General features: G+C 44.6%; 1 protein-coding gene across 2 annotated transcripts; it reads right to left on the reverse strand.

Moving 5' to 3' along the window:
• Positions 1–1,687: 1,687 nt before the first annotated feature.
• Positions 1,688–20,974, reverse strand: LOC146191413 (cytochrome P450 3A14-like). 2 transcript variants are annotated; one of them, XM_084599939.1, is made up of 14 exons: positions 20,916–20,974; positions 20,020–20,116; positions 18,966–19,018; positions 18,360–18,456; positions 17,078–17,203; positions 12,192–12,429; positions 11,251–11,381; positions 10,319–10,418; positions 9,872–9,944; positions 8,191–8,299; positions 4,525–4,616; positions 3,957–4,097; positions 3,002–3,167; positions 1,688–2,076 (listed from the first exon to the last, which is right to left on the reverse strand). In XM_084599939.1, the coding sequence occupies exons 1-14, from the start codon at positions 20,972–20,974 to the stop codon at positions 1,999–2,001; spliced, it is 1,560 nt and encodes a 519-aa protein (XP_084456065.1). In that variant the 3' UTR covers positions 1,688–1,998. The 2 variants fall into 2 exon arrangements, with proteins under 2 accessions (XP_084456065.1, XP_084456066.1); XM_084599940.1 differs by lacking the exons at positions 18,360–18,456; positions 18,966–19,018; positions 20,020–20,116; positions 20,916–20,974 and having other exon boundaries at positions 4,525–4,612; positions 8,187–8,299; positions 17,078–17,196.
• Positions 20,975–23,193: the final 2,219 nt, after the last annotated feature.

Genomic DNA, 23,193 nt, shown 5'->3' on the forward strand with positions numbered 1-23,193 from the left:
CAAACTTCCTAACTTCATCCGCCCACCGAATCTTCTGCCGTCCCTGCTACGCTTTCCTTCCCTTGGAATCCAATTTGTTACTCTTAGCGACTACCGGTTATCCCCTCTTCTCATTACATGTCCTGCCCGTGGCATGCCCATATTTTCTCGGTTTCAACTAGAATGTCATTATCCCGAGATATTTCTCTACTCACTCAGCAAGCTTCTTATTCAGCAAGCTTCTTATTTCTTATTTCTTTTTCATCCCATAGTTTTCTTTGTTGTCTTCAAGTTAAGTAGAACTCTTTTCGTCAGCCTCCACCTTTCAGCCCTTTAAGGCAGTACCAGTAGCATGCAACTATTAAATAATTTATATACTGTCATATACTACTATATTGTTATGCAGCTATTATACAATTGAAAATCTATATAACTTTTATATATTCCTATGTATCTCTATATTATAAAGCCTGCGTACAGTAGTGAAGTGTCGACCCAATTATTTCGCGCTATTATCGCGCACCTGTCGCCATCAGAGGTAACATATGGGGTGATAGGCGTCCGTTGCTTTTTTTACGCAAAATTGTTGGCAGTCGAGCCGCTCTACACACCCCAGGATTTCCTCGACTTTTTGCTTTCTCCATTGGCCGATGATGGTGACCTCTGCTGCGATGCGGGGAACACAAGGTACTAAATTATTATTCATAGAACACAGACTGAAGTTTCGCTGAAATCGACGTGAAATCAATAACGTTTTCTGCATTGAATGATTTTAACTCAGCGTGCAGCGACCTCAAATTAAAAACTAGCAAAGAAAAACGTTGGTACAAAAGCATGCTTGTCTAGGGACAGGCACACATATTGTCTGCACTGGCTTTCTTTGCAAACCAAACTAAAGTGTTGTCATGTGTAGCAAGTTAGCAACAGTACCATTTAAATTGCATGAATGCATGCTGACAATTCAGAACATTCCTTGTAATATACAGCAATATTTTTCTTACTTCTTCAACAGTATCCTCTGATTACAGCCTCTTTCTGCTGCCAGGCTCGCTTCGTTTTTAGGGAGTGTACCTAGAAACTTGTGCGAGTCCCAATATAACTTCCACGTGCTAGCGCCCTGTCCTGTTTCTGTTTTCTTGCTCAGCTCCCCGGAAGAAAGGAAAAGAAAGTTTTCGAGCTTTGTAAAACAGCGTCCGGAAAGCGCTACATGTCTATATTAGCACTTATCTTCGTTACTGAAAGACGCTTTTGTCTGACTAGCTGACACCTGAGAATCCTTTTTTTCGCCATTGTTCTCGACTTCGAACGAGGTTTAATTGTTTTTAAGTGGATTATGTTATAAGAACTCATTGCGGTTTTGGTCTACGTTTAGAAGTTTAACTTCAGTTGTCAAGAATATTCTCTCAATCAATCAATCAATCAATCAATCAATCAATCAATCAATCAATCAATCAATCAATCAATCAATCAATCAATCAATCAATCAATCAATCAATAAAAAAAATGCCTAAATATATGCTTATATCTAGTTTGCTGACCCATGTAGTTATATGACCGGCAGTACTCGCTATAGGAATACCTCTACGTATCGCAGTGATATGCTTTTCCACCGTGATGAAGAGCCTCCGGATATTTGTATACTTATATTTTGTTAGAAACGTGTTCAGTGGTGCTGATAATAGTCATTTCAACGTTTTGCCATTTACTTTATATTTGAGGTTGAGCTATATATACAAAGCAGCCAGATGAGTAAAACATGAAGGACAGGCGAAAGCAGTTTACCGCGTCACATAAAACATGGTGGTCGCGAACAAGAAGCAAAACGCGACACTCCACCAAGTTTCATGACAACATTCTCTACAGCTTCGCCAGGCAACACTGCGGCGGCAACACACGGACTTATTCTTCTGCGGCGGTCACACACGGAGTTCATTATTTTTCGAAGTCTGCCTCGGCTGGGCGACGTAGACAGTAAGCTTCCAGTTGGCAGCTTGCTTTCCCTTCCTCTCTGTGACGTATTCATAGTCGGCGGAATACAATCCAGGGGCCGACGCGCGGTTGCGACACCCCAGAACGGGAGCCCATGTCAAGAGGGTTCTGCAAATGACAGCGAAATTAAGTAACATAGCTTCCAAGCTTTTCATTACATGTTTCACGTCATCACAAGCGTGGATCATATTTTTTTTTTTTGTATCCAAAGAGCATAAATATGTGTTATTGAGCCAGTCGTAATTACAGGGTATTCAGCGCAGCACAGACACACACAAGAAAGAGGACACCACGGGAGCTTTCTTGCGTGTGTCTGCGTTGAACACCCTGTAATTTTGTCTGCCAACCAAATAGCTGAGCAGTTAACTCGCTTATGGAGCCAGCCGTTGGCGATGAATTACTTACCGCAGCCCATTTGCTTCGATTTAATTTCCAAACTACCAGCAGCGATGCCTCAGCACATTTGCCGACAGACTGCTTGCGAAATGCCAGTTCTTTATCCCACTTCTGTATATGCTAAAACCCTTTGCCATTGCAAGTACCTGTGGTGCTATTAGAAAGCGTTAATCCGTCAAACTAAGCAAACTTCATATTAACCTTAAAATATCCAATACCTTCGTGTGGAAAACGAAATTTGTAGAGGCGTAACAAGGCTAAGCTTAGCATACCGTGAGAAAGCTTTTGATTGGCGCATATTATAATTGTTCAGTGCTCTTTCATACCATGTTTTAACCACTTTTGTTCTTACGTGATGTAGCGTTTTACTGGAGGGTGATATATGCTCCCGCGTGAGATCATTTGCCTGTGACGTCATGACGCAGTAAATAAACGAGCGTGTTGCGACACGCCCCTAAACACCGACCAGACAAAGCCGTGTTTTCCGTTATATAGGGGGCTTAAAGCTATCCCTTTAGTATGTTAGCGAATGATACGCGCCCGTTAAGATTGATTAAGGCTGCGTAGCACCTCACAGCAGAAAGTTTACCTGTGTGTATGTGTGTGTACGCATGGGAGTGACGTAGCGTATACGTACCTCACCCTGCGAAGGCCCCAGTTCAAGGCGAAAGCTTTGAACCAACCGGGCGATCGTGAGGTTCAGTATCACTTGAGCCATGCGCATTCCGACACAATTACGCGGTCCAACTCCAAAAGGCTGGTGCGCCATCTTGGGGAAGCTTCCTTCGTTGTTGGGGGAAAACCTGTCGTCGATAGAAGAGCGTTGAACAGGAGCGTACGAAATTATGCAGTTAGTGCAGAACATACATTTGTTTGCAAGTGTTGTCGGGTCAATTTGCTTATGAGAATAAATGTGCGAGGAATCATGGCGACTCGCAGATCGCTACGGTCGCAAACCCCTTACCAAAATTGTTGAGGAAGAGTTCAGCAAAACAGAACCAGAGTGAATTGGGCATCGGTCGTTTTTGACTATTTTCTAAGGTGTTTTCTTTGAAAAAAGAGGAAAAAACGCACGACATTAGACGTTCATGAAAACGGCAAAGTTGAGAGGAGATATTTTGTTAGCTATCATTAGCTAGTGGAAAAGTTTCAATAGAACCGCTTTCCAACACACGCGTCCATCTCCACTGCAACCAGATGCGCGCTGGTCTGGAAAATGTTGGCGTCGAAAAAAATAAAAATTGCGAAACGAGTATCTTATTACGGATATATATTGGATAGGATCATAATGAAATGTCTGTGTGTTAGCAAAAGTTTTCGGGAGACTAAAATGAACCAACTCTCAAGATATGTAGTGTTCTCCAGTTAGATAAAGGCAAGCGCTCATGGCTGGCTAAGAAGGGCTGACTGCGTCGACAAAAGGTTGCATCTCAAACGAAGGTGTGGACTTTGACAGGAACACATGCTCGATAAACCTGCGCTTCTTGGATGATACTTTTATTTAGTCACTTTATTCCGCTTGCCATTATTTCCAAGGCTCTGATTTCGTTTAATGCCGCATGTTCACCTACGTAAAACGCTGTGCATTGTACCTGTCTGGGTTGAAGGTCAGCGGGTCTAGCCAGAAGCGCGCGTCTCTGTGGATCTGCAGTGTTGGGGACAGGATGGACGTCCCGGCCTTGTACTTCACGCCGTTGTACTCAAAGTCACTGACAGCTGTCCTCGAGACAAACCTGCTCGGGACATAAGGTAAGGACTATAAAGTAATGAGGAAACAAAAAATCCGCTTTACGTTGCTGATACAATATAGTTTGAATGTTTTGCGTTTCAGTCGGCCTTTTCATATTTACATACCATCATTCCAGGAATCAAACAACAATTGGGCTATATTTTTGTTGGTATTTAAAAGAATGAGCCTATTCAGATTAATATACAGCTCATGTAGCGTCTCCTTCATTCTCTCTCTCGCTGCCTTAACAAAAATGCAGTTTTCGCCTTGTTTTACGAATAAGTGGTCCAGAAGACATTGCGTGGGCATAGCTGTATAAAAATCATGACTTGCTTTCCCCGGCATAAAGTTAAAAAGCTAAGTTTGGGTGTTTTGAAGGTATGCGCCATCATCAGACGTATTTCTGGCCAGGTTCTGGAAACAGTACGTACGTGAGCACCGGCGGGTAGAGGCGAAGGGCTTCGTTGACTACCTGGGCCAGGTAGGGCAACTTCCGTGTCACTGTTTCATAACTGAAGGCTTCCTGCACACGACAGAATACAGTCAACGTTGCCGGGAGAGTACATAGAGCGCCAGCGGCAAAGCAATACACTGTATGCTTTTGGTACTGCACATGTAAAGAAAACGCCTATACTGGGTTGTTTTAGGATGGTAACAGCCGCTCGAAAGTTCGCTACTACGTGATCAGAAACCCTGTTACTCGATTCTCCCTGACGAGCTTGTGTGTGTGTGTGTGTGTGTGTGTGTGTGTGTGTGTGTGTGTGTGTGTGTGTGTGTGTGTGTGTGTGTGTGTGTGTGTGTGTGTGTGTGTGTGTGTGTGTGTGTGTGTGTGTGTGTGTGTGTGTGTGTGTGTGTGTGTGTGTGTGTGGGTGCGTGTGTGCGTGTGCGCGCGCGCGCGCGTGTGTGTGTGGGTGCGTGTGTGTGTGGGTGCGTGTGTGCATGTGTCTGTGTGTGGGTGCGTGTCTGTGTGCGCGCGCGTGTGTGTGTGTGTGCGTGTGGGTGCGTGTGTGTCTATGTGTGTGTGCGCGCGTGTGTGTGTGTGTGGGTGCCTGTGTGTGTGTGTGCGTGTGTGTGTGTGCGTGTGTGTGTGTGTGGGTGCGTGTGTGCGTGTGTGTTTGTGTGTGTGTGTGGGGGTGCGTGTGTGTGCGTGTGTGTGTGTGTGTGTGCGTGCGTGTGTGCGTGTGTGCGTGTGGTTGCGTGTGTGTGTGCGTGTGTGTGTGTGTGTGTGTGCGTGTGTGTGTGTGTTTGGGTGTATGCGTGTGGGTGCGTGTGTGTGTGCGTGTGTGTGTGCGTGTGTGTGTGTGTGCGTGTGTGTTTGTGTGTGTGTGTGGGTGCGTGTGTGCGTGTGTGTGTGTGTGTGTGTTTGTGTGTGTGCGTGTGTGTGTGTGTGGGTGTGGGTGCGTGTGTGTGTGTGTGTGCGTGTGTGTGTGTGTGTGTTTCAAATGATAGCTGGCAAAGTTCCTCTACGGAATTCGCATTCACGTTACAGATCATCTAACCTTGCTCTGATGACAGCTGCTTCAGAGACATTCCGCTTCATACTTCCTTTGTATAAACGTACATATACGTGTGCAGCGGTGCCGCTCACGGAACGCGAACGCTTAGTTGTCGATAGCTAGCAAATGATCAGTTTGTTTTTTACGTATATTAAAGTGCTTACTGACTGACTGATTACAATAGATGAGATTTGCTGCACAGGTAGTGTGATCTGCTTTTCATCTAGTTCATCGCCATTGTAAAGCAGTGAAAGTGCGTAGTGGCAGCTGTACTGTGAGTACAACCACTACCCGCCTCACTCTGTGGGTAAATCGACAACTGAATTCAAAAGGGGTCTCCTGGTTTTAGTTACGGCAGAGCGTTGACCATTACCGCTCTTCGCCGCACACGTGCTACAGTTAACTATTCAATGCTGCCGTCTTTCAACACGACCGTGTTAAAGGCCCCGATCTCACAAAATCTGGCGTTAGTGTTGTGAGCGCAAAATCCCGAGCATGCCTCTGTCTGCACGATCATGCTGTCTGCAGACAGGCGGTGCGTGACATCACTAGACTGCATGACATGCTGCGCTGGCAAGCGCGCCAACTCGTTCTTCGCCTTTGAGACGGCAGATAGGTTGCACTCCTGTCGTCTTGGACCCAAACTTAGAGACGCTGCCTAAGCAGCTAAGCAGTACAGGCACGTTATCTACGCCGCATGGCCTTTAATGTAAAACTGGCAGCTTACTACCCAATAAGCCTTAAAAGCGGCCCTTCGAGGTGGAGCCCATGAGCAAGTCGTCGCGGAAATACGAGAACTTCATCACTATGCCATAAATGGAGGACATGACATCCTCTACCAATGGCTTCCAGGAGACAGCGGCATAGCGGGAAATATCCGGGCGTACGAAGTCGCTCGAACAGCCCCATAAGACTGCGATTGTGTGTTGATCTTTTCCAGGGCAGCGGGCAAGCTTCGCCCACTTGCGCGGGAGCGCACGCTCGCCTTGTTGCATTCTGGCCAGTTTGCGAACTGCCGCTTAAAATCCCTGGAGCCAGGTGGAGCTCCGGCTTCCACCTGGCCGTACCCGACTTGAAAAAACTTTGTTGTGCCGCCTGTTGGTTGGTGTAACATTCACAAACTCTTATTCTTTTGTGGTAGGCATGGAAAATAGCCCTGCATGTGCCAACTGCGGGTGCGATGAGACTATAGGCGACATTCGTTGTAAGTGCGCCATATACAGTGCGGAAAGCGAGTGTCTCGGCCGTGCGCTGGAGCGTCTAGCCATCCCTCTCTTACCCACCAATTTTATATCCACTCACTCCATTTCCCCTGTCCAGGGTAGCAAACCGGTTCCTTTTACCGGTTAACTTCCCTGCCTTTCCTCCTTCTCATCTTCCTCCTACGACCCAATGCTACAGAATATCGGAACCAAAAATTAAAATATTCGTGATTAAACGAGTAGAAAACTGCATGTGCGCGAAAGAGGAGCCACAATAGAAACCGGCAAACAGCAGCCATTAGAGAGATTTAGCATAGCGCGATCTACGGTCCGTCATTCCGACCCGTCAGCGCGCGCCGGCGATGAGCACGCGGCGATTGGGCCCTACGCGCTTTCGCTGACTCCCAGCATGCCTGGAGGAGCCACCAGCATCGATTCGAACATACCTTTCTATATATTTAAATGGTCGAACACGCGATACTATTTGTTTAAACTATATCGACATAATTCAAGGTTTTCAAAGTGTGCCGGCAAGACGAAGAGCCTTTGCTGACAATGTAATAAAAAAAAAAAAAAGCAAGCGAGAGTGAACAGAATCGAACAAAATGTGTTCGATGAGGGGGCAGGCGAGGTTTTTACACTGCTATGACCGCAGCTATTAGCTTAAAGCTTCGTTAATAATAGGGAGATTATCCTGACATTGTAGCTCCTGACAGACAATGACAAAAGAGCGCTGACTAATGGTGCCAGGTCTTTACGCTCGCTAGAGTCCCTGCAATGCTCTCGACCCTACTCGCAAAAGTAAAGATGCGAACGACATATCCAATGTTTGCAGTGGCAGCGGTTTGGGCACTACAACAGGCCTTTGCCTTTTAGCGCTGTGCTACCTCACTATGAAGAGAACAGAATAATAAAAAAGTGATTGAGTGTCAAGACAGGCTCTGCTCTTCATTATGAGAGAAAAAAGAACAAATTAAAAGGCAATTTGCAGTATTTTGCGGACAATATATTAGAAAGAAGTAGTGATAAATTAACCATCTCGTTTAGCTTGTGGCCTTCTGCAAGGCTTTCAATAAGAATTGATTATTGCTTACTTGAGGTTATGACATTTTTCAATATATCAAAATATGATGGCTGGACAGAGAGCCGTGCTGACAATTCGTCAAGAAAAAAGAAGGTGAAAAGCCAATTTTATTTTATGAAGCAAATTTTAAAGCTTTGGCTTTTTCTGTTGGCGATGAACAAAAACTACAAAATATGCTTTTAGAGCAGCAATTATTTTGCTGTCCTCATGAGCCAATACCTTTCACCACATGCCTTTAAAGCGTGTTAGGTTGCGAGTAGCCAAGACGTGCGAGCTAAATGGCCGTAATTAGAGGATAAAATAATTACGACTTGCTTTGCTGGAAACAACGTCGTCAACTTCTTCTCTGACTTTGTCTTGAACGTCTTGGTGCTTGGCCAAAAGGTACGTGACGTAACTTAACGACGTAGACGTACTGTCATAACTGGAACAAAACAATCACATATGCAGAGAAGTTTATCATAGAGACTTTGTAGTAACCGCACTGTTTCGCTACATACATAGGTATATACGTTACATACGTTTTTATATTTGTGCCTTTTAGTGTAAAAATTATTAGTCAGTACACATATGTATTGAATTTTTTCCTTGAATGTAACTACTGTATGTATGACCCATTTGAAAATTTCCTGCACCGCTCGTATGCTGCTGCTTGCATGGCTTTCCTGGACACTGTCAAGCCACCTAGGCAGCTTTTAGCCGGGTAACCCTACAGTTGAATCTGGAAATAAACTTACTGACTATTCACTATTGAGTTAAAAAAGGCTGCTCTTGTCTGCTTTTTGTGCACTTCGACTGGTGCATTCACTGTAACCCGTCTTCCTGTTCTCAGGCGTGCACATTGCTTCGATGCCACAGAAGGCGTTCATTACCGTCCTCATACAAGGAATCCCACAAAGCCTCCCGACTTATGTCTTTATCTGTCACTTATGCTGCTAAACCATGCAGCTAGTTCGTAACCAAGGAGCTGACCTGGTCACAGCAGTCGACCTTCTCTGGCGCAGTGTACTTTCGGCATTTCCTTCAGTCTGCAGGTGGGTTCTCTGGCGCAGATTTCAACTTTGTTTCCTTTGCTTTGATATACGCTCTACCGAGTGATGTGCACACGCCTGTACAAGTGATGCCTCTGCACCTGGGATAAGTGACCTCCCCGTTGTCCGAACCCTCTTTTTGCCGTGCATATTGCTACTGTGCCATGTGGTTTAATGCTGCGCCCGGTTCTTAAATCCCACCCTGAAAAACCTCCCGGCGTTTCCTTTCACCAATTCCCGTATGATGTACGACTCTGTTTAAACATGCACAGCCAGAGGGATGTAAAAATGACTCACTGCTGGCACACCCATGATCTCCCATGACCTTCAGTACATCTGTGGGCGTACTTCAAGTTTACGATGTCTCGTTGGTGAGAATGAAGAACGCGAACATCACAACTCAGTGAATGCATAAAGCATGTGTAGGCTTGCGGCTACACGCTTGGCCTACCGCATTTGTTTTTGGGTTGTTGCGCACCAAAAGCGCCATCCCAGAGCAAACGCGCCAACGCGCGTCGTACGAACAAGCGGAAATGCGCAATTGAAGAACGATTGCTGTTAATTTATAGCGTGCGCATAAATTTTGAACGAGCGTAGGATTTCATCAAGAAGCTTTTGATGAATGCAATGTTTTCGAATATAGTAATATACGACACTGTACCAGTCTATAAATCGGCCAGTCTCCCTACCGGGGCGGTTGTATGTGACTTCTATTGATTGGTGAAGGACGTTCACTACTGGTTTTTCTTGGCAGTTGCAAATTCTTGGGCCAGCGCAGAAGAAACCTTAAAAGCAAGGTCTTGTTTCATGTGAGGCGATTAGATCGTTCACATCCACAGTGTATCAGAGTATGTTGAAATATTATACAGTTGCTCTAAAAATAAACGTGATGCTTTAGAAAGCTGGACCTCAAAAAAAAAAATAAATAAGTGGCAGATGCATCAATTATGTAACAGTGCACTTACCCTGCGATGAACAGAGAGCTAACACTGACATGTACTTCATCAGTAGTTAGCACACGACTTTTGGAAGCTCCACCTGCAAAAAACAAAAAAAAAAAAAAAAAAATGATTAAAAAAACAAAGCGCATTTCGGTACAAACCGCCAGCAGAAATCAAAAGTGGGCTGCCACATGAGCAAAATGTTTCCTCTCGTTCTGGCCACGCTTCGAATACTGTCGTTTATTAAGTAAAATATATTTATAGAAAGATAAATGCGCGTCCTGGGATATACACTGATAAGTTTAAAAAGCGACACAATTGATAAGCGCAACGCACGTAAACGTTTGTGCTGCCTTCGCGCTTAAACTTTTGCTTCATATTTTAACCTTATTCTTGTAAATCCCAAGCAGTGCATCTATTTTCGTCTAGAGTTGTCAACTGTTGACAATCAGCCATTTTGTATTTCCTTACCTGGTGCATTGCTGTCTTCTATAGGGTCGTTTCCAAGATTGGTACTCTCTTCACGATACTCTGCATCCAATAGGTTCTGAAGTACGTCGGGCCTGCGGTACTGTGGAAGGGAGCCGGGACAATAATTCATTGCTGATTGTGGCAAAATAAGAAGGCTGGTTTTATCATTGCGTCGTTAAGGATATAGCACGCTTTGATACTGGTAACAGCTAGCAACGGCTTTGTATTTGTTGCTCGCAGGCTTGGTAAGCAGGGGAAGGAGAAAGTGACCATAACGCGGCATGTTGGCAAGCTGGAGTGCAGAACAGCGCCGAATATATCAACAGGTGCAACGTTAGGCGTCAGCTTGATAGTACGCGCGGTCATGTATAGTTACTCTGGGTGGCAGAAGGGGAGATTTCGTTTTTTTCTCCAAAGTGTGCGTTTTCCTAAATACCTGAACTTGCTGAAAGACAAAAAGTGCTCAGTTAGACACAAACACAACAAAAGTATTCCGCCTGTTCGGTGTTGTTTTTGCTAGGACTCCATAAATAGGAGGACGAGAGTGAGGTTTCTGCTTCAAGGTCAAACAGCGCACGAACACCGATTACGAAATAGTCCGCCCGCTGTTTCTTTTTTTTTGTTTGTTTGTTTGCAGCTGAAAATCAAACGGTTTCGTTGTTCCTGAAAATAAGAATCTCCGTCATGTCATTGAAAAGCGAACTCTAGATTAGTATCATCCGATGCGAAAAGTTAATCGCCGGTTTGACTTTGCTAAGCACCGATATCCATACAGAAGCACTCATATTGGGATTGTTCCTTCCAAACTCGGTATAATTTACTCTTTTTTTTTTGCGAGCAATAGCAAAAAACTAGCTCTTTTGTGACGACAATAAACGAACCCCACATGAATATTATTCGAAACCAAAAATTCTTTATATTTCTGTACTCACTGCGGGATTGTTCCTTCTGAGTTCGATGACCTTTGATGTTTCTTTAGTAAATGGAATGGTAACGTAGGCACCGAGGAGCATGTTGATCCAGTACAACGGCTTCATTAGGAGACCCAGCATGGAGGTGCTCTCTATAGCAAAAGAAAAAAAAAATATGTTATGATAAGCTTACCAGGATAGAGCGCTAGTAAACTAAAAGGGATAGGCATTAGCGACCTAATTAATCTCACTAATGCCTTGCGACACCCTCAACTCCAATGAACAACCTGCTCAAAGGTCGGGAATGGGGGCCTGATCTGCTGTTTCACAGAAAACTGATGTCTCATTGGCTAGTATGAGAGCCTCTACTATCACCATTCCTTTGAGAGCTTTGCTTCGTCGCGTTGCCAATACACTTTAGTAACAACAGGCTTAGAGGTCATTGTTTCTGCAACGTCACACTTTCACAATTCTCTACAGAGCCTTCTGTGCATTTGTCTACGCTTGCAAAAATGACCTGGTCATATGTGATTTGGCCATTTTGTAGCGGAAAACAGGCGGAAATGACATGCCGAAAGGCCCATAAGCATCTCGACGGACTCAATTGGGTTATTCTTCATCTACATCGTTCGACGCCAGTTTTTCGACCTCTTATTGTTTTTGCTCTTTGTGAGCTGTACATTTTCTGCTTGAACAAGTCACCAGGTGCCGTTTTTGTCTCTCACGAAATACGCCTTTAACAAGTGTGCCAGAGTTTTCACCACATATTTGCTCATTATTTCATACATGACCTCCTAAGGGGTAATTACAGTTGCATTATTATGCCCCAGCAGGCGGATAGAGGACGAGGCGATTGTCGCTAGTGCTGTGTGAGCGCCTGAATGAAGAGAGAGAGAGTGTGTGTGTGTGGTAGAAGCTCTGAGTGTTAATCCGGACGCGTTAAATGTCTGACTTCCACTCACGAGAGATCAAATGGAACGGTCCCGCCATAATGCCCTGCAGAACCACTTTAGCTGCAGCGGCGAGGGCACTTTCCGGTCCTCTTTGGAAGCTGTAATCAACTCCGAATGCCCCGCGCCCAACGTAGTCCATGGCGAGCCGCTGGTACAGGTGGTACACGTTCACCTCCTGGCCGCTGGTGGCAAGTTTTTCAACGATGCTCAGGAATATGTCGGTGCCATTCATGATCTCCGTCATCATCTGCCGATCGACACAAACACACAAAAGAAGAAAATTGGGAAGATATAAAACAATAATACAAGCATTGTGTAACAGAAAAGCATTTCGTAGGTCGCACACGTTGTCCCATAATTGGTTAGCGAAGGACAGTGATATCGAAACAGGCGGATATCCCCAGCTTGATTTCCAGAGGACGAACGAACTTGGTTTTAACAAGCCTTCACAGATCCTAGAACCGTCACTACTCCCCTTTGCCCTCGGCTTTGACAACTGCTAGGTAAAGTCCCCTTTTCTTACTAAACCATAATAATACAATACTTTTCTTAAAACGACACTCCGCCGTAACACAACAGGGAGATTTCTCCTCTGCCAGCGGTGGCCGCAGCACGGCGCTGCGTACACCCGGAGGCTATCGGACAGGCGGCAGCGGAGGCGGCTGCCACGCAGATATTTAATGCATGAGCCTTAATTGGCTCATGGCGGAAAAAAAAAAAAAAAAAAAAACGCTAGTAGAAGGCGTGCGAAACAGCTGTCCGCAGAAAGTGTGCACGGAAAGCTTTTGTCTGCGCCAACTGCACTTCTGAACCTTGATTATGGCCTTATTGTATCCAACCTAATCCGAGTGTGGCTGACTTGCCATATTCATTGCCATATTTGGAGGCCGTCCCAAAAATTTAGACCTCTGGATACACAAAATGTGACCGAAATTGATTTCTAACCTAATATGATGCGGTTAATTGAGTGGTGACCACGAAATTTGAGTGAGCCCCCTCCCCCCCCCCCCCCCCCCTCTACCAAAAAAATTAAAAGGCCTCCTGGTGTCCCAAAATTTTCATTCGCTCGAGTTCCAACATTTGCGTCTAACATATTTTAAGTATGGCTTACTCAGCGGTGGCGCTCAAATTTAGGTGGGGAACCCCTAAAATGTGGTCTCCTGGAGCCCCGAAAATTGACCTCGAATTAGTGCCCAATCTAATTTGACTATGACCAGCTCAGGGGTGACTTCCAGATTTAGCCGGGGCTTCTCCAAAATGTGAAGTGCTTCCACTTTCTCCTAGCGTGGGAGGCTACGTGCAACATAATAAATGTTTTCACCTTCTGCCTTGTGTTGTGCATGAAGGTCTTAAAAGATAGCGCGTGCCTTCTGTGTACATGGGGTCTCCCATGTAAGGGAATAACGAAGGAAGTGCCGATATTTAGCCTACATACTGGCAACAGATAGAGAGAAATGTGATGGAGTGCTGCATCACAGGAAAATGAATTTGCAGTTTTCGTCCCTTCCCTTATGGCGCGGTTCAGGAGTCCAAAAAAAAGAAAAAGAGTGCGACAGATACTGAACTTTCCTTTCCTGTAAACAAATTTCTTCTTCCTGTTCTTCTTCTTATTATTATTATTACTAATAATATTATTATTAGTAGCATAATTAGTAGTAGTAAACGCACTTCAAGGCGAGTGGCATTGTTTGCGGGAACCAGTGGCTGGTCGAAGGTGGGGTTCTGACTTGTATGTGTTTTGTAAAACTTTTGCTGCCCGCTTGGCGAGGATGTTCGACGACCACTCGAGGTGTATTCCGGCGTCCGCCTGCCTACACGTTAAAAGCATGCAAGGTGTCATCGATAACATTCAGACTTTCGAGGTTACGTTTATCGCGCGCAAGCCCGTCTGCGGAAACGGTGCGTTGAGCTCAACGAACAGGGCGTCTTGTTGGAGTTGTTGCGCATTTGTTCCAGGCATTCCCGTGAAGAAGTTTGCGAGGATGACATATGTGAGCAAAGTCCGATTTTTAAGAATGTATATCAGACTCCTAGTGCTTTGACTCTAATAAGTACAGAACGAAATGCCGTTAGCAAGTGTCTTCAACCCACGGCCTTTTGAAGATTGCGGAAGACTACTTAGAGAAGTTTACCGTTCACAAGGTTCAATTCGCCAATGTCTGCATGAACACTACAGAAAGCGTAATTCGTTAAGTTGAATTGCTTGCATTAATGTGGATTGTTCGTCACATTTTGTGTCACTTTCGGTTTTAGAAACCAGCTGCAGCTCTCTACTGCAAAAAAAAAAAGAAAGAATAAAAAAAAAATCACGATGATAAAGAGCTTGTGCGCGCACATTGTGGCCGGCTACTAGGACCGAAAGATTAGATTGAGGAGCAAATTAGCTGATAGTCACGTAGCCACATCGCAAATCTGTAAAATATGACTTCTGTGACCTGTTTCTTTTCGCTCCTGAGGTTTTATGGTAAAAATAAAATCTATCAAACAGCACCTCCTTCAACTCACATGGTTAAGTCAGACAGCATTAGTTTTGTCTTATTTGCATTTGGCCTCAGTCATTCAGGAGAATGACGTATTCGATACGTAAAGTACATACATTAGGGTATGTACACGTTTATTATGAGGAACTGTCTATAGGCCAAATTTTTTCTTTGTGACTGCTGGTCGCCGCTTTTATTAGGCGTTATTATTGTGCTCCACTTTCCTAGGGTTTCATTTTGGTGGAGCCATAAAACCCGTTTTTAAATTAGCGTGGATATGACTCATTGACTGGAAATACATGCAATATCTAAAATGAAGACCTAAACGCAAATACGAGAACACATAATAAAATGGAAAAGAAAAAAGTATAGTTTAGTACAAGTCACAACTTGTAAATAAAATAAAATGAACCAAAATGACTGCGAGAATTTGAGATAATGCAAGGACAAACGTATTATATAGGCAGCATGACACTGCAGGAACAAACAAATGATCATATGTAAAACAGAGAAACCTTAGAAAAAATGTTTGAGAAAGCATAGTAAAGCAATTTCAAACAAATCTTTTACCTGACTGTTTACTACTTGCTAAACGCAAAGCACACATTCAATGAAACTGATCGCTGGTTGTTGTATGAGACATTTAAAATCCCTTCGTATGCACGCACCACAGTCAGAAAAGATGTGGAATGCGCAGTCGCAAGTTGTCATTACCGCAACCATGTGGTGCATCAGTATCTGGCCGTGGCCTTGAAGACAGTGGGTGTACAAAACATTTCTACACACGACGCTTCAGGAACACAGAAGAAATATACTCATGTGACGGCAGTCTATACTACTACTACTACTACTACTACTACTACTACTACTAGTACTAGTACTACTACTACTACTACTAGTGCTGCTGCTGCTACTGCTACTCCTCCTCCTCCTCCTCCTCCTCCTACTACTACTACTACTACTACCACCACTACTACCACTACTACTACTACTACTACTACTACTACTACTACTACTACTACTACTACTACTACTACAACTACTACTACTCAGTGCACAAATGCACGGCACAAGTGCCACGCATTTGCTGCCTTCCAAATTCTCGCTCCTAGCACTGCCATAACATGTTCATCATGATTTTCAAGCACTGTTGATCCCTACATTTTGATAGCCCCACCCCTTATCTAACACCCCGAAAAGGGGGCTTTAAGGTACATAAAGTGATGTGATGTGATGTGATTCGACGCTGAATATCCCTTGGTTGTTTTTTTCTCGAACGGCTTTCGAAGTAATGCTATTCGAAAGATACTATAAATATTCTCAGGTATATTTAGACACAATTTGCCGCTCCGAATTTCGCCGTGGAGAGCTAGCAGTCGCATCGCTCCGATGCCTCAGACCGGCAAGAGTGCCCCCTAGCGGCTCCTCCTGTACCTATATCATATTTTGATGAAGTGTCATGACCAGTAAATGTATTGGCTGATTCTGCTAATGCGACAGCTCGCACCGCTTTGTCGAAACATATAAAACACGAGCTTTTTTTATTTCTTTGTGTGATGCAGCTGTGGGTATTATTTTTCGTTTCATGGAGAAAGCAAGGACTCTAGTGAATTTCAAGAAACCCTATTCAAATCCACTTTTGGTCTTGGTCACCCCTCGGAACATTTGAGGACAGCTGAGAGTTTCTTGTGGTGTCTGCGCAGCGATGTTAGGCGCAGCTCCAAAAGGGATTGAGATTGAGAAGAAAGGGATTGAGTTGCATCTTTCTTGCGTATTCGTGAAAAAACAATCATTTTCACGAAACTATTAAAGCACTGCCTTTACAAGTCCGATAACTTGAGGTACGTATAAGTTACATTGAAAGTCACGACTCATATATTTATATGACATAGGGCCCCGTTGTAACGAATTATATCTTCCTGCGGTAGTACGAGAGGCAGCAAAGTAAAGCTTTTCATTTAGAGCTCGCTCCTGTATAAATCAGTCTAGTGTACTAACACCTCATTACAAAAATTTTCACTTGCGACGAGGTAGCTTTACATAGGCAAAGTGTGTATGCTGAGTGTGTTTCCCACTTCATAGGGTCAGCCCCGCTGGGGTGGCGCATTGTTTACGGCGCTCGGCTAGTGTTCTTAATGATGCGGGATCAAATCCAGGCCTCGGCGGCCGCTTTTCAGTGGAGGTGAAAAGCAAGGCGCCCGTGTGCTGTGCGATGTCAGTGCACGTTAAAGAACCCCAGGCGGCCGAAATTTTCGGAGTCCTCCACTACGGCGTCTCTCAATAGCCTGAGTCGAGTTGGGACTATTAAACCCCACAAACCACATATCAAACTTTCTAGAGTCAGTGTTTCTCAATGTTCTATGGGCTGACAGCCAGCACATATGCGATAGTTTTTCTGCCGATTTCGCAGCTTACCTGCTTTATCTTCGCTGGACTAAAGCCAAGAGCAATCGCCCGCCGTATGCTTCGCCATTGTGTGCCGCCAGCATGGACAATAGCATTCTTCAAAAAGGGGTGATTTTGCAGCATAATCGCTCCCCGCTGTAAAAATAATAATAGCATAGCCTCCTGTCATCAACTATTACATGGGGAAGAAGGAGAAAAAACAATTAGAATAGAGAAGCATGCATGTAGCAAATGGTCAAGCTCTTTAATGCAAATACTTATACTATAAGAATACTATTCTCTCCATGACATTGCAGTATTTTTTTTCATAAAACTATTCTACATACGCAAGTAGTACGCCAGCATCGGGGAGCTCAGATAATGCTGAATGAATAACTGCAAGATCTGAGATTGGGCACTGTTGCACTGAAACGCTGTTGTCGAGCGCTCTGCTAGTTCTTCTTGAATGCAAACTTCATAAAATCACCTTTGTAAAATCACTTGTATAACGCAGAACGAATCGACATGCACGCGTTGTGGTGTAAATATATATACTGAAATGTAGCGAAACATTGAACGAACAAATGCTTACGGCGAAATTTTGCAGTGATGAGTAAAATAAAATAAATGAAAGAAAACATTATGATGCCATGGAAAGTGCAATGAGAACCATTAAAGTTGCATTCTAGAAAACAAAAGAAGGTGGGCAGTGTCCTGCAAATGAACTGATAGTGTCATATCCTTAGAAATTGAGCAATGATGAGTAACGTAGAGGTATTAAAGTTTGTCTAGGGGTCCAATATCACGTAGATAGGAATATAAAAAAGTTAGTTCACTGCATGCAACCGCTGCTTATGCCAAGCAAAGAGCAACCGCTGCTTATGCCAAGCTACCATGTTATCTAGCTTAGCTAGATACTAGATATCTAGCTAAGCTAGATAGAGAACGGTATACCATTCTTAAGCGGCCACCCAACATATTTCTGAAGCCCCACTTTCACAAAGCCTCACGAACGTGCCTAAACCTACGAGAGCCTTGTCCGTAATTTTTCGCTACCAACGCCGACGCCGACAACACCGACGACGGAGTTACTGAAGAGCGGGGTACTGCGTAAAAACGCGGCAAAATCTGCACTGGAAAGAAAAATAAAGGAAGTATGCTTGGGTGAACAAGTATTCACATGATCTGAGAATATCGCATAGCATCCGTCACACCTCGGCTGCAAAGTACTGCAGGACAGACAAAGCCAAACCACAAACTTACAATTAATGAATAGTTGTCCTATGGTACAGACTAACTGACATAAACTTACGCCACGGTCCGTAAAGTTTTGGAAGTTGCGAACTAGAACATATTCCAAGAAGTCCAGGTCTTTTGTTACTATGAACGGCACATCTCCGTCGTAGAACCTGTAAAGTGGGATAAGGATGGCTATGCACGGGCGGCGCGCTGAAGCCAATGGAGTCCAGATAATAGCCCGTAGAAAGAAAAGTGGTTTACACAGTTACGGTCAGTGTGCCTCTGTCTCGAATTCCGGTTTTCTTTGTTATCGGATCTATTATATACGCAGGGAATCAGTATTGGTTATTTCTAAATAATGTGTAGTTATAATCTGTAGATTGCGCTGGAGAATAGTTTAACATGTGTTGCGATATTACCCGTATGGTAGTGGTCTTCATGTCACTAACTAAGCAGCATAGTACAGCGAAATCATCTAAAGAAAATTATAGTTCAGTCAAGTCTAAATAAATTTTATTCTGAAAATGTTTAGTTATTGTTGATTCGAGCAACTGAAAATACCTGTCGCAAATAAAAGACACATCGCAGTTTGAAGCCAAACTTTCCTATTCTTCAAGGTGACATCTGTGAGTGAATTAGCTCTGCAAAATCTTTTAAAGACCACGAAATCGTACCTTACCCAAATGTGTCGCCGTACTTGTTGAACCATTTGCCGAGAACCCTGAAATGATCCTGTCCGAAATGCATGAACGTTGTGTACAGAAAACGCGATACGTATTCTGAATTTTTGTTAGTTGCTTTCTCATTAAAGCAGACAAATAAGACAAAATGATCACCAAAATCACTGGTAGGACTCCTAGTGAAGCACGATACATGTCGAGAACTGTGTATTATGGGATTTGAATGCGCAAGGCTCTAATTTCAGTGCTTCATCACGCTCTAATAATAAAATATTTTCGAGACGGTCGTAGCCTGAAAGGCCACGAAAAAATAATATTCGGCTCTCTAGTCGATTCTCCATCCGGCATTTCCTACGCGACGAAACAGAACAGAACGAAAGGTTTAAAGAACTGTTCCGAGCTGGGCGTCTTTACATATGACAAAATGTTGAATAAAAGTAATTCCATCTGTTCAGAGTTATATAAACATGCATATCTAGGCTTCAGTGACGCGCATCGAAGTCTATAATAATAATGGTATTTTTTTTTTCGCTGTTCGCATAGTACATGCGAAACATATGCTTTCAAAACGACTGATGCTAACCGCATTACCTTCTTTTCGACCATGGATCCCCAAGACGGAATTGTGCTCCTCTCTATTTCTTCATGTCAATTGCCTGCCTGACGGTACTACTAGCTCAAAATAATGTAGACAGAACTCATGGCGGGTGCTAGGTGCCGTTTCTCAAATGCAATTTATGTTATTTATTTCAGCAATAAATATACTGCGGACGCTGAGACGAACAAAGTAAGGACGTACAAGAAAGAAAAAAAATAACACACATAGAATCGGCATCTGCAAAAAGAACGGATAAGAGCAACTGGTTATGCGTCACGGGTCAGTGGTATGGTTATACGTTCCTACATTTATACCGGATGTTAGAGCAGAAATTTATTTCCGATTCACTCTGTCAGTAAAATGCAGGTGCACTGTCGCACAAAAACCCCGTATTGCTGCGTTGACGTGCTAATTGCGACGAATCTATGGCTCATATACCGTTTTGGTGACCTCACCGTTTCGTGATACTCGCGTATGTTTCCCCACAGCAGACTCGGTGTAGGACCAGGTATCCCGAGAGCTTTGAAGTAAGCGAAATGTCGCTGTCGCCACCTGTAAACGGGACGATGTTATGTTCTGGTAGTGAAGGAAGAATGAAGCGCTAATTTCATTGGCCTGCCGACTGGTTTTAGCTAGGCCGCAGTGCCTACCACCGTGCAGGCAGAAGAGTTGAAAGAAGTATGAGAATAAAGATTGAAACAAAAGGTGCATGTCGCAGCAGTTGCATCCGTCGAAGTGAAGCGGGGTCTATTTCAGGGTGAGATGGAAGAGTGAGAGAAATCGAACCCTCCAGAACCCTTGCATCATAAGTCAATATCCGTAGGCCACGCATGCACGTTCGTACTGCCTGGGCTTTCACATATTATGGTCGCCTACGACTGTATGCTAAAAAGTATGGGTGACATTAAAAAGGGAAAAATTAAGGGGTTAGCAAATAAGCGAGCAGCAATATGAACGCCCGCGAACAACGACTCGCGAGAGCACTCGCGGAGGAGGGCCGTTCATAATAGACGCATATACCTGTGTGTTTTCGGAAGACGCAACTGGAATTAGACGTAGATGTTTTACAATAACAACGTCTGCCGAAGTGGGAGAGCGCTGGTACTTCAAGGAAACACCCCCTCCCTCCCGCCCCCCCCCCCCCTTCCTTTCCCGTTAGCCCCGACTGGAAAGATCGGAACGAGACGACAGCGCAACGCAAGCCTTGCTTATAGAAGCATGGCTCTTATTTGGGGAAAATTGCAATTCGCGTTTGTCCTAAGTACTACTCACCGGTTAACTAGCGAGCCTGAGCGACACTCTTTGAACTTCAGCGAAACATCCTCTAGAGAGAAAAAAGTAACCACCTCACCTGAAAAGCGTGATGACGAAAGTACAAAACAGAGTGAGCCCGGCGACAAGCAAAATCATAGCTGTTGGAGAAGGCGTGGTTGCAGCAAGCAGGCTGGAGTGTTACCGAGATATTCACAAGGCCAGCGCACCAAAGCGGCGTACGCTCCGACTGCCGTATGTCCGCTACAGGGCGTCCTCTCTCCACTTTAGCTGTATTCGTGCGCTGCAGATTGTTTTCCGGAACCTTTATCGCCCATCTGGTAGTCGTGACATCCGCTGCTGGGAAAAAGGATCATGCACTGGCCTTGTTAAGTTCTCGCTAATAACGATTTGAGCAAGGATGAGCTTCTGAATTTGGGTGAACATTTACCTTTCAGATTTTGAGTTGAGGATTGAGGGGAATTTGGGTAAACATTTACCTTTCAGATTTTGAGTTGAGGATAGAGGGGAAAGGAGTGGAGCACGTGATTGGAATGGAATGAAGCACGTGAAAGGAGTGGAATCACCTGGGTGACGTCACGTCAAGCTATCGGGCATAGGCAATAGCAGTGACGCCAATCGAGGGTTATAAAACGAAGAGATACCGCGCCTCGGCAGGGGGGGCAGGGGGTGTGTGGGGCGGCTGCTCCCGGGCCTACGAAGATGGGAATCAGGGGCCCTCGCCGTTTGCAGCAGGGGCTGGTATTCCACCAGCTTGTGTACCTGTTGTGGAGATCATCATTGCACCGGCCGCCGCTTCGGTGGTGGAAGACGGGTGTAGCGATGCACGTCTTCCCCTCGCTCTATCCTTCAGTTTCTTTTCTCTTCTTTCACTTCTGAGAAAGCGGTGGGGGCTCAGCTTTAGAGCCAGTCAGCAGGCGCATGCATTTTCTTTTCCTTCTTCCTAGAGTCGCAACAAAAACAAAACCTCGACTAAGAGTCAGCCATGGAAACAGTGGCGAAGATGCAGCGCTTAGCTCGTCGTACCAACGCCACTTAATCGGGCTACATCAGATCGTCCAGTAGACATTGCCTGCTGTTCACAGGCCAGTGGGAATAGGAATGAATGCAAGCAGGCCAAAAGGGCGTCTTAAACACTGGAACAACGAGAACGACTGGCTAAGCGGGGACGGCAAGAAGCTGTGAAGCTTTCGCTGATTACCATGTTTAACTACGCTAAACGTCTCCTAATAATTCTTCTCTTCTCTTAACTCCGGTGAGAATACATTGGAAAATGCTGCGTGGTGCCGCCTTCTTTTTCCTATGAGAGGAAAGTGTGAATTGATACACGCCATAACCTGGTGTGATCATTGCTATCGCTGTTGAAGGTATATATTGCTTTTCATATGGTTTCTGAGCAAAACATCTTTATCGAGGTTTCCTTTTTCATTTGGTTTTGCTGCCAGTGATGGTTGGTTGGTTTATTGGGTTTAACGTCACGAAGAGACTCACGCTCTTTGAGACGCCGTAGTGGTGGTCTCCGGAAATTTCGACCATCTTGGGTTCTTTAACGTGCACTGACGCCGCACAGCGCACGGGCGCCTCACTTTTCGCCTACATAGAAAAGCGGTCGTCGCGGCCGGGTTTCGATCTCGTATCTTAGGGCACAGACGTCGAGAGCCCTAACCACTGCACCACCCGGCGGGGAAAGTGGCAAGGCGTCTGCGCTATTTTTTGCAATGTGGAAGTTTCTAACCGTCAGGGTTTGCAGTAATACGTGGATTTGTGTGTGTGTGTGTGTGTGTGTGTGTGTGTGTGTGTGTGTGTGTGTGTGTGTGTGTGTGTGTGTGTGTGTGTGTGTGTGTGTGTGTGTGTGTGTGTGTGTGTGTGTGTGTGTGTGTGTGTGTGTGTGTGTGTGTGTGTGTGTGTGTGTGTGTGTGTGTGTGTGTGTGTGTGTGTGTGTGTGTGTGGCAGGAAAACACTGTGTGAAGCGCAAATAAAAAGAAATAAAAAATATATGATACTCATATAGTATGACCAATATCGCATTCCATCCAGCTAAAGAGCTACCGCTTACAACTTCATATCAGCATACGGAAAAGAAACAATGAAAACAGAACGCACGCTTTACTGAGGAAAGAAAAGATGTTGGTAGGAAGCATATGCGTCCAAGACCATGAAGATTCTAGGTGACACAGGCCCACGACTCGGAATTGGATGTCCGGGTCATCACTGGCCGCTATTTCATTCCTAGGAACCAGGAGGTAGACGGGCTCAACAATTTCTAATTATATGATTTATGGTTATTTTTTCTCAAACAAAGCGGGGGAAAAAGAGAGTACGTCTCGTGTTATTTGCTGCGTTGTTAGAGACAAGTA

Source organism: Amblyomma maculatum, chromosome 4 (genome assembly GCF_055883805.1).
Source record: "Amblyomma maculatum isolate TAMU_Amacu chromosome 4, ASM5588380v1, whole genome shotgun sequence".
In the NCBI taxonomy this organism is placed as follows: Eukaryota; Metazoa; Arthropoda; class Arachnida; order Ixodida; family Ixodidae; genus Amblyomma; species Amblyomma maculatum.

Excerpts from the sequence above, each read along its gene's own strand:
- LOC146191413 (XM_084599939.1), bottom strand. The coding sequence starts at position 20,974 with ATGATTTTGCTTGTCGCCGGGCTCACTCTGTTTTGTACTTTCGTCATC. Across the intron at positions 12,430-17,077 it reads GTCCAGCGAAGATAAAGCAG|ATGATGACGGAGATCATGAA; the intron begins GTAAGCTGCGAA and ends GTCGATCGGCAG. Across the intron at positions 11,382-12,191 it reads ACCGTTCCATTTGATCTCTC|AGAGCACCTCCATGCTGGGT; the intron begins GTGAGTGGAAGT and ends CTTTTGCTATAG.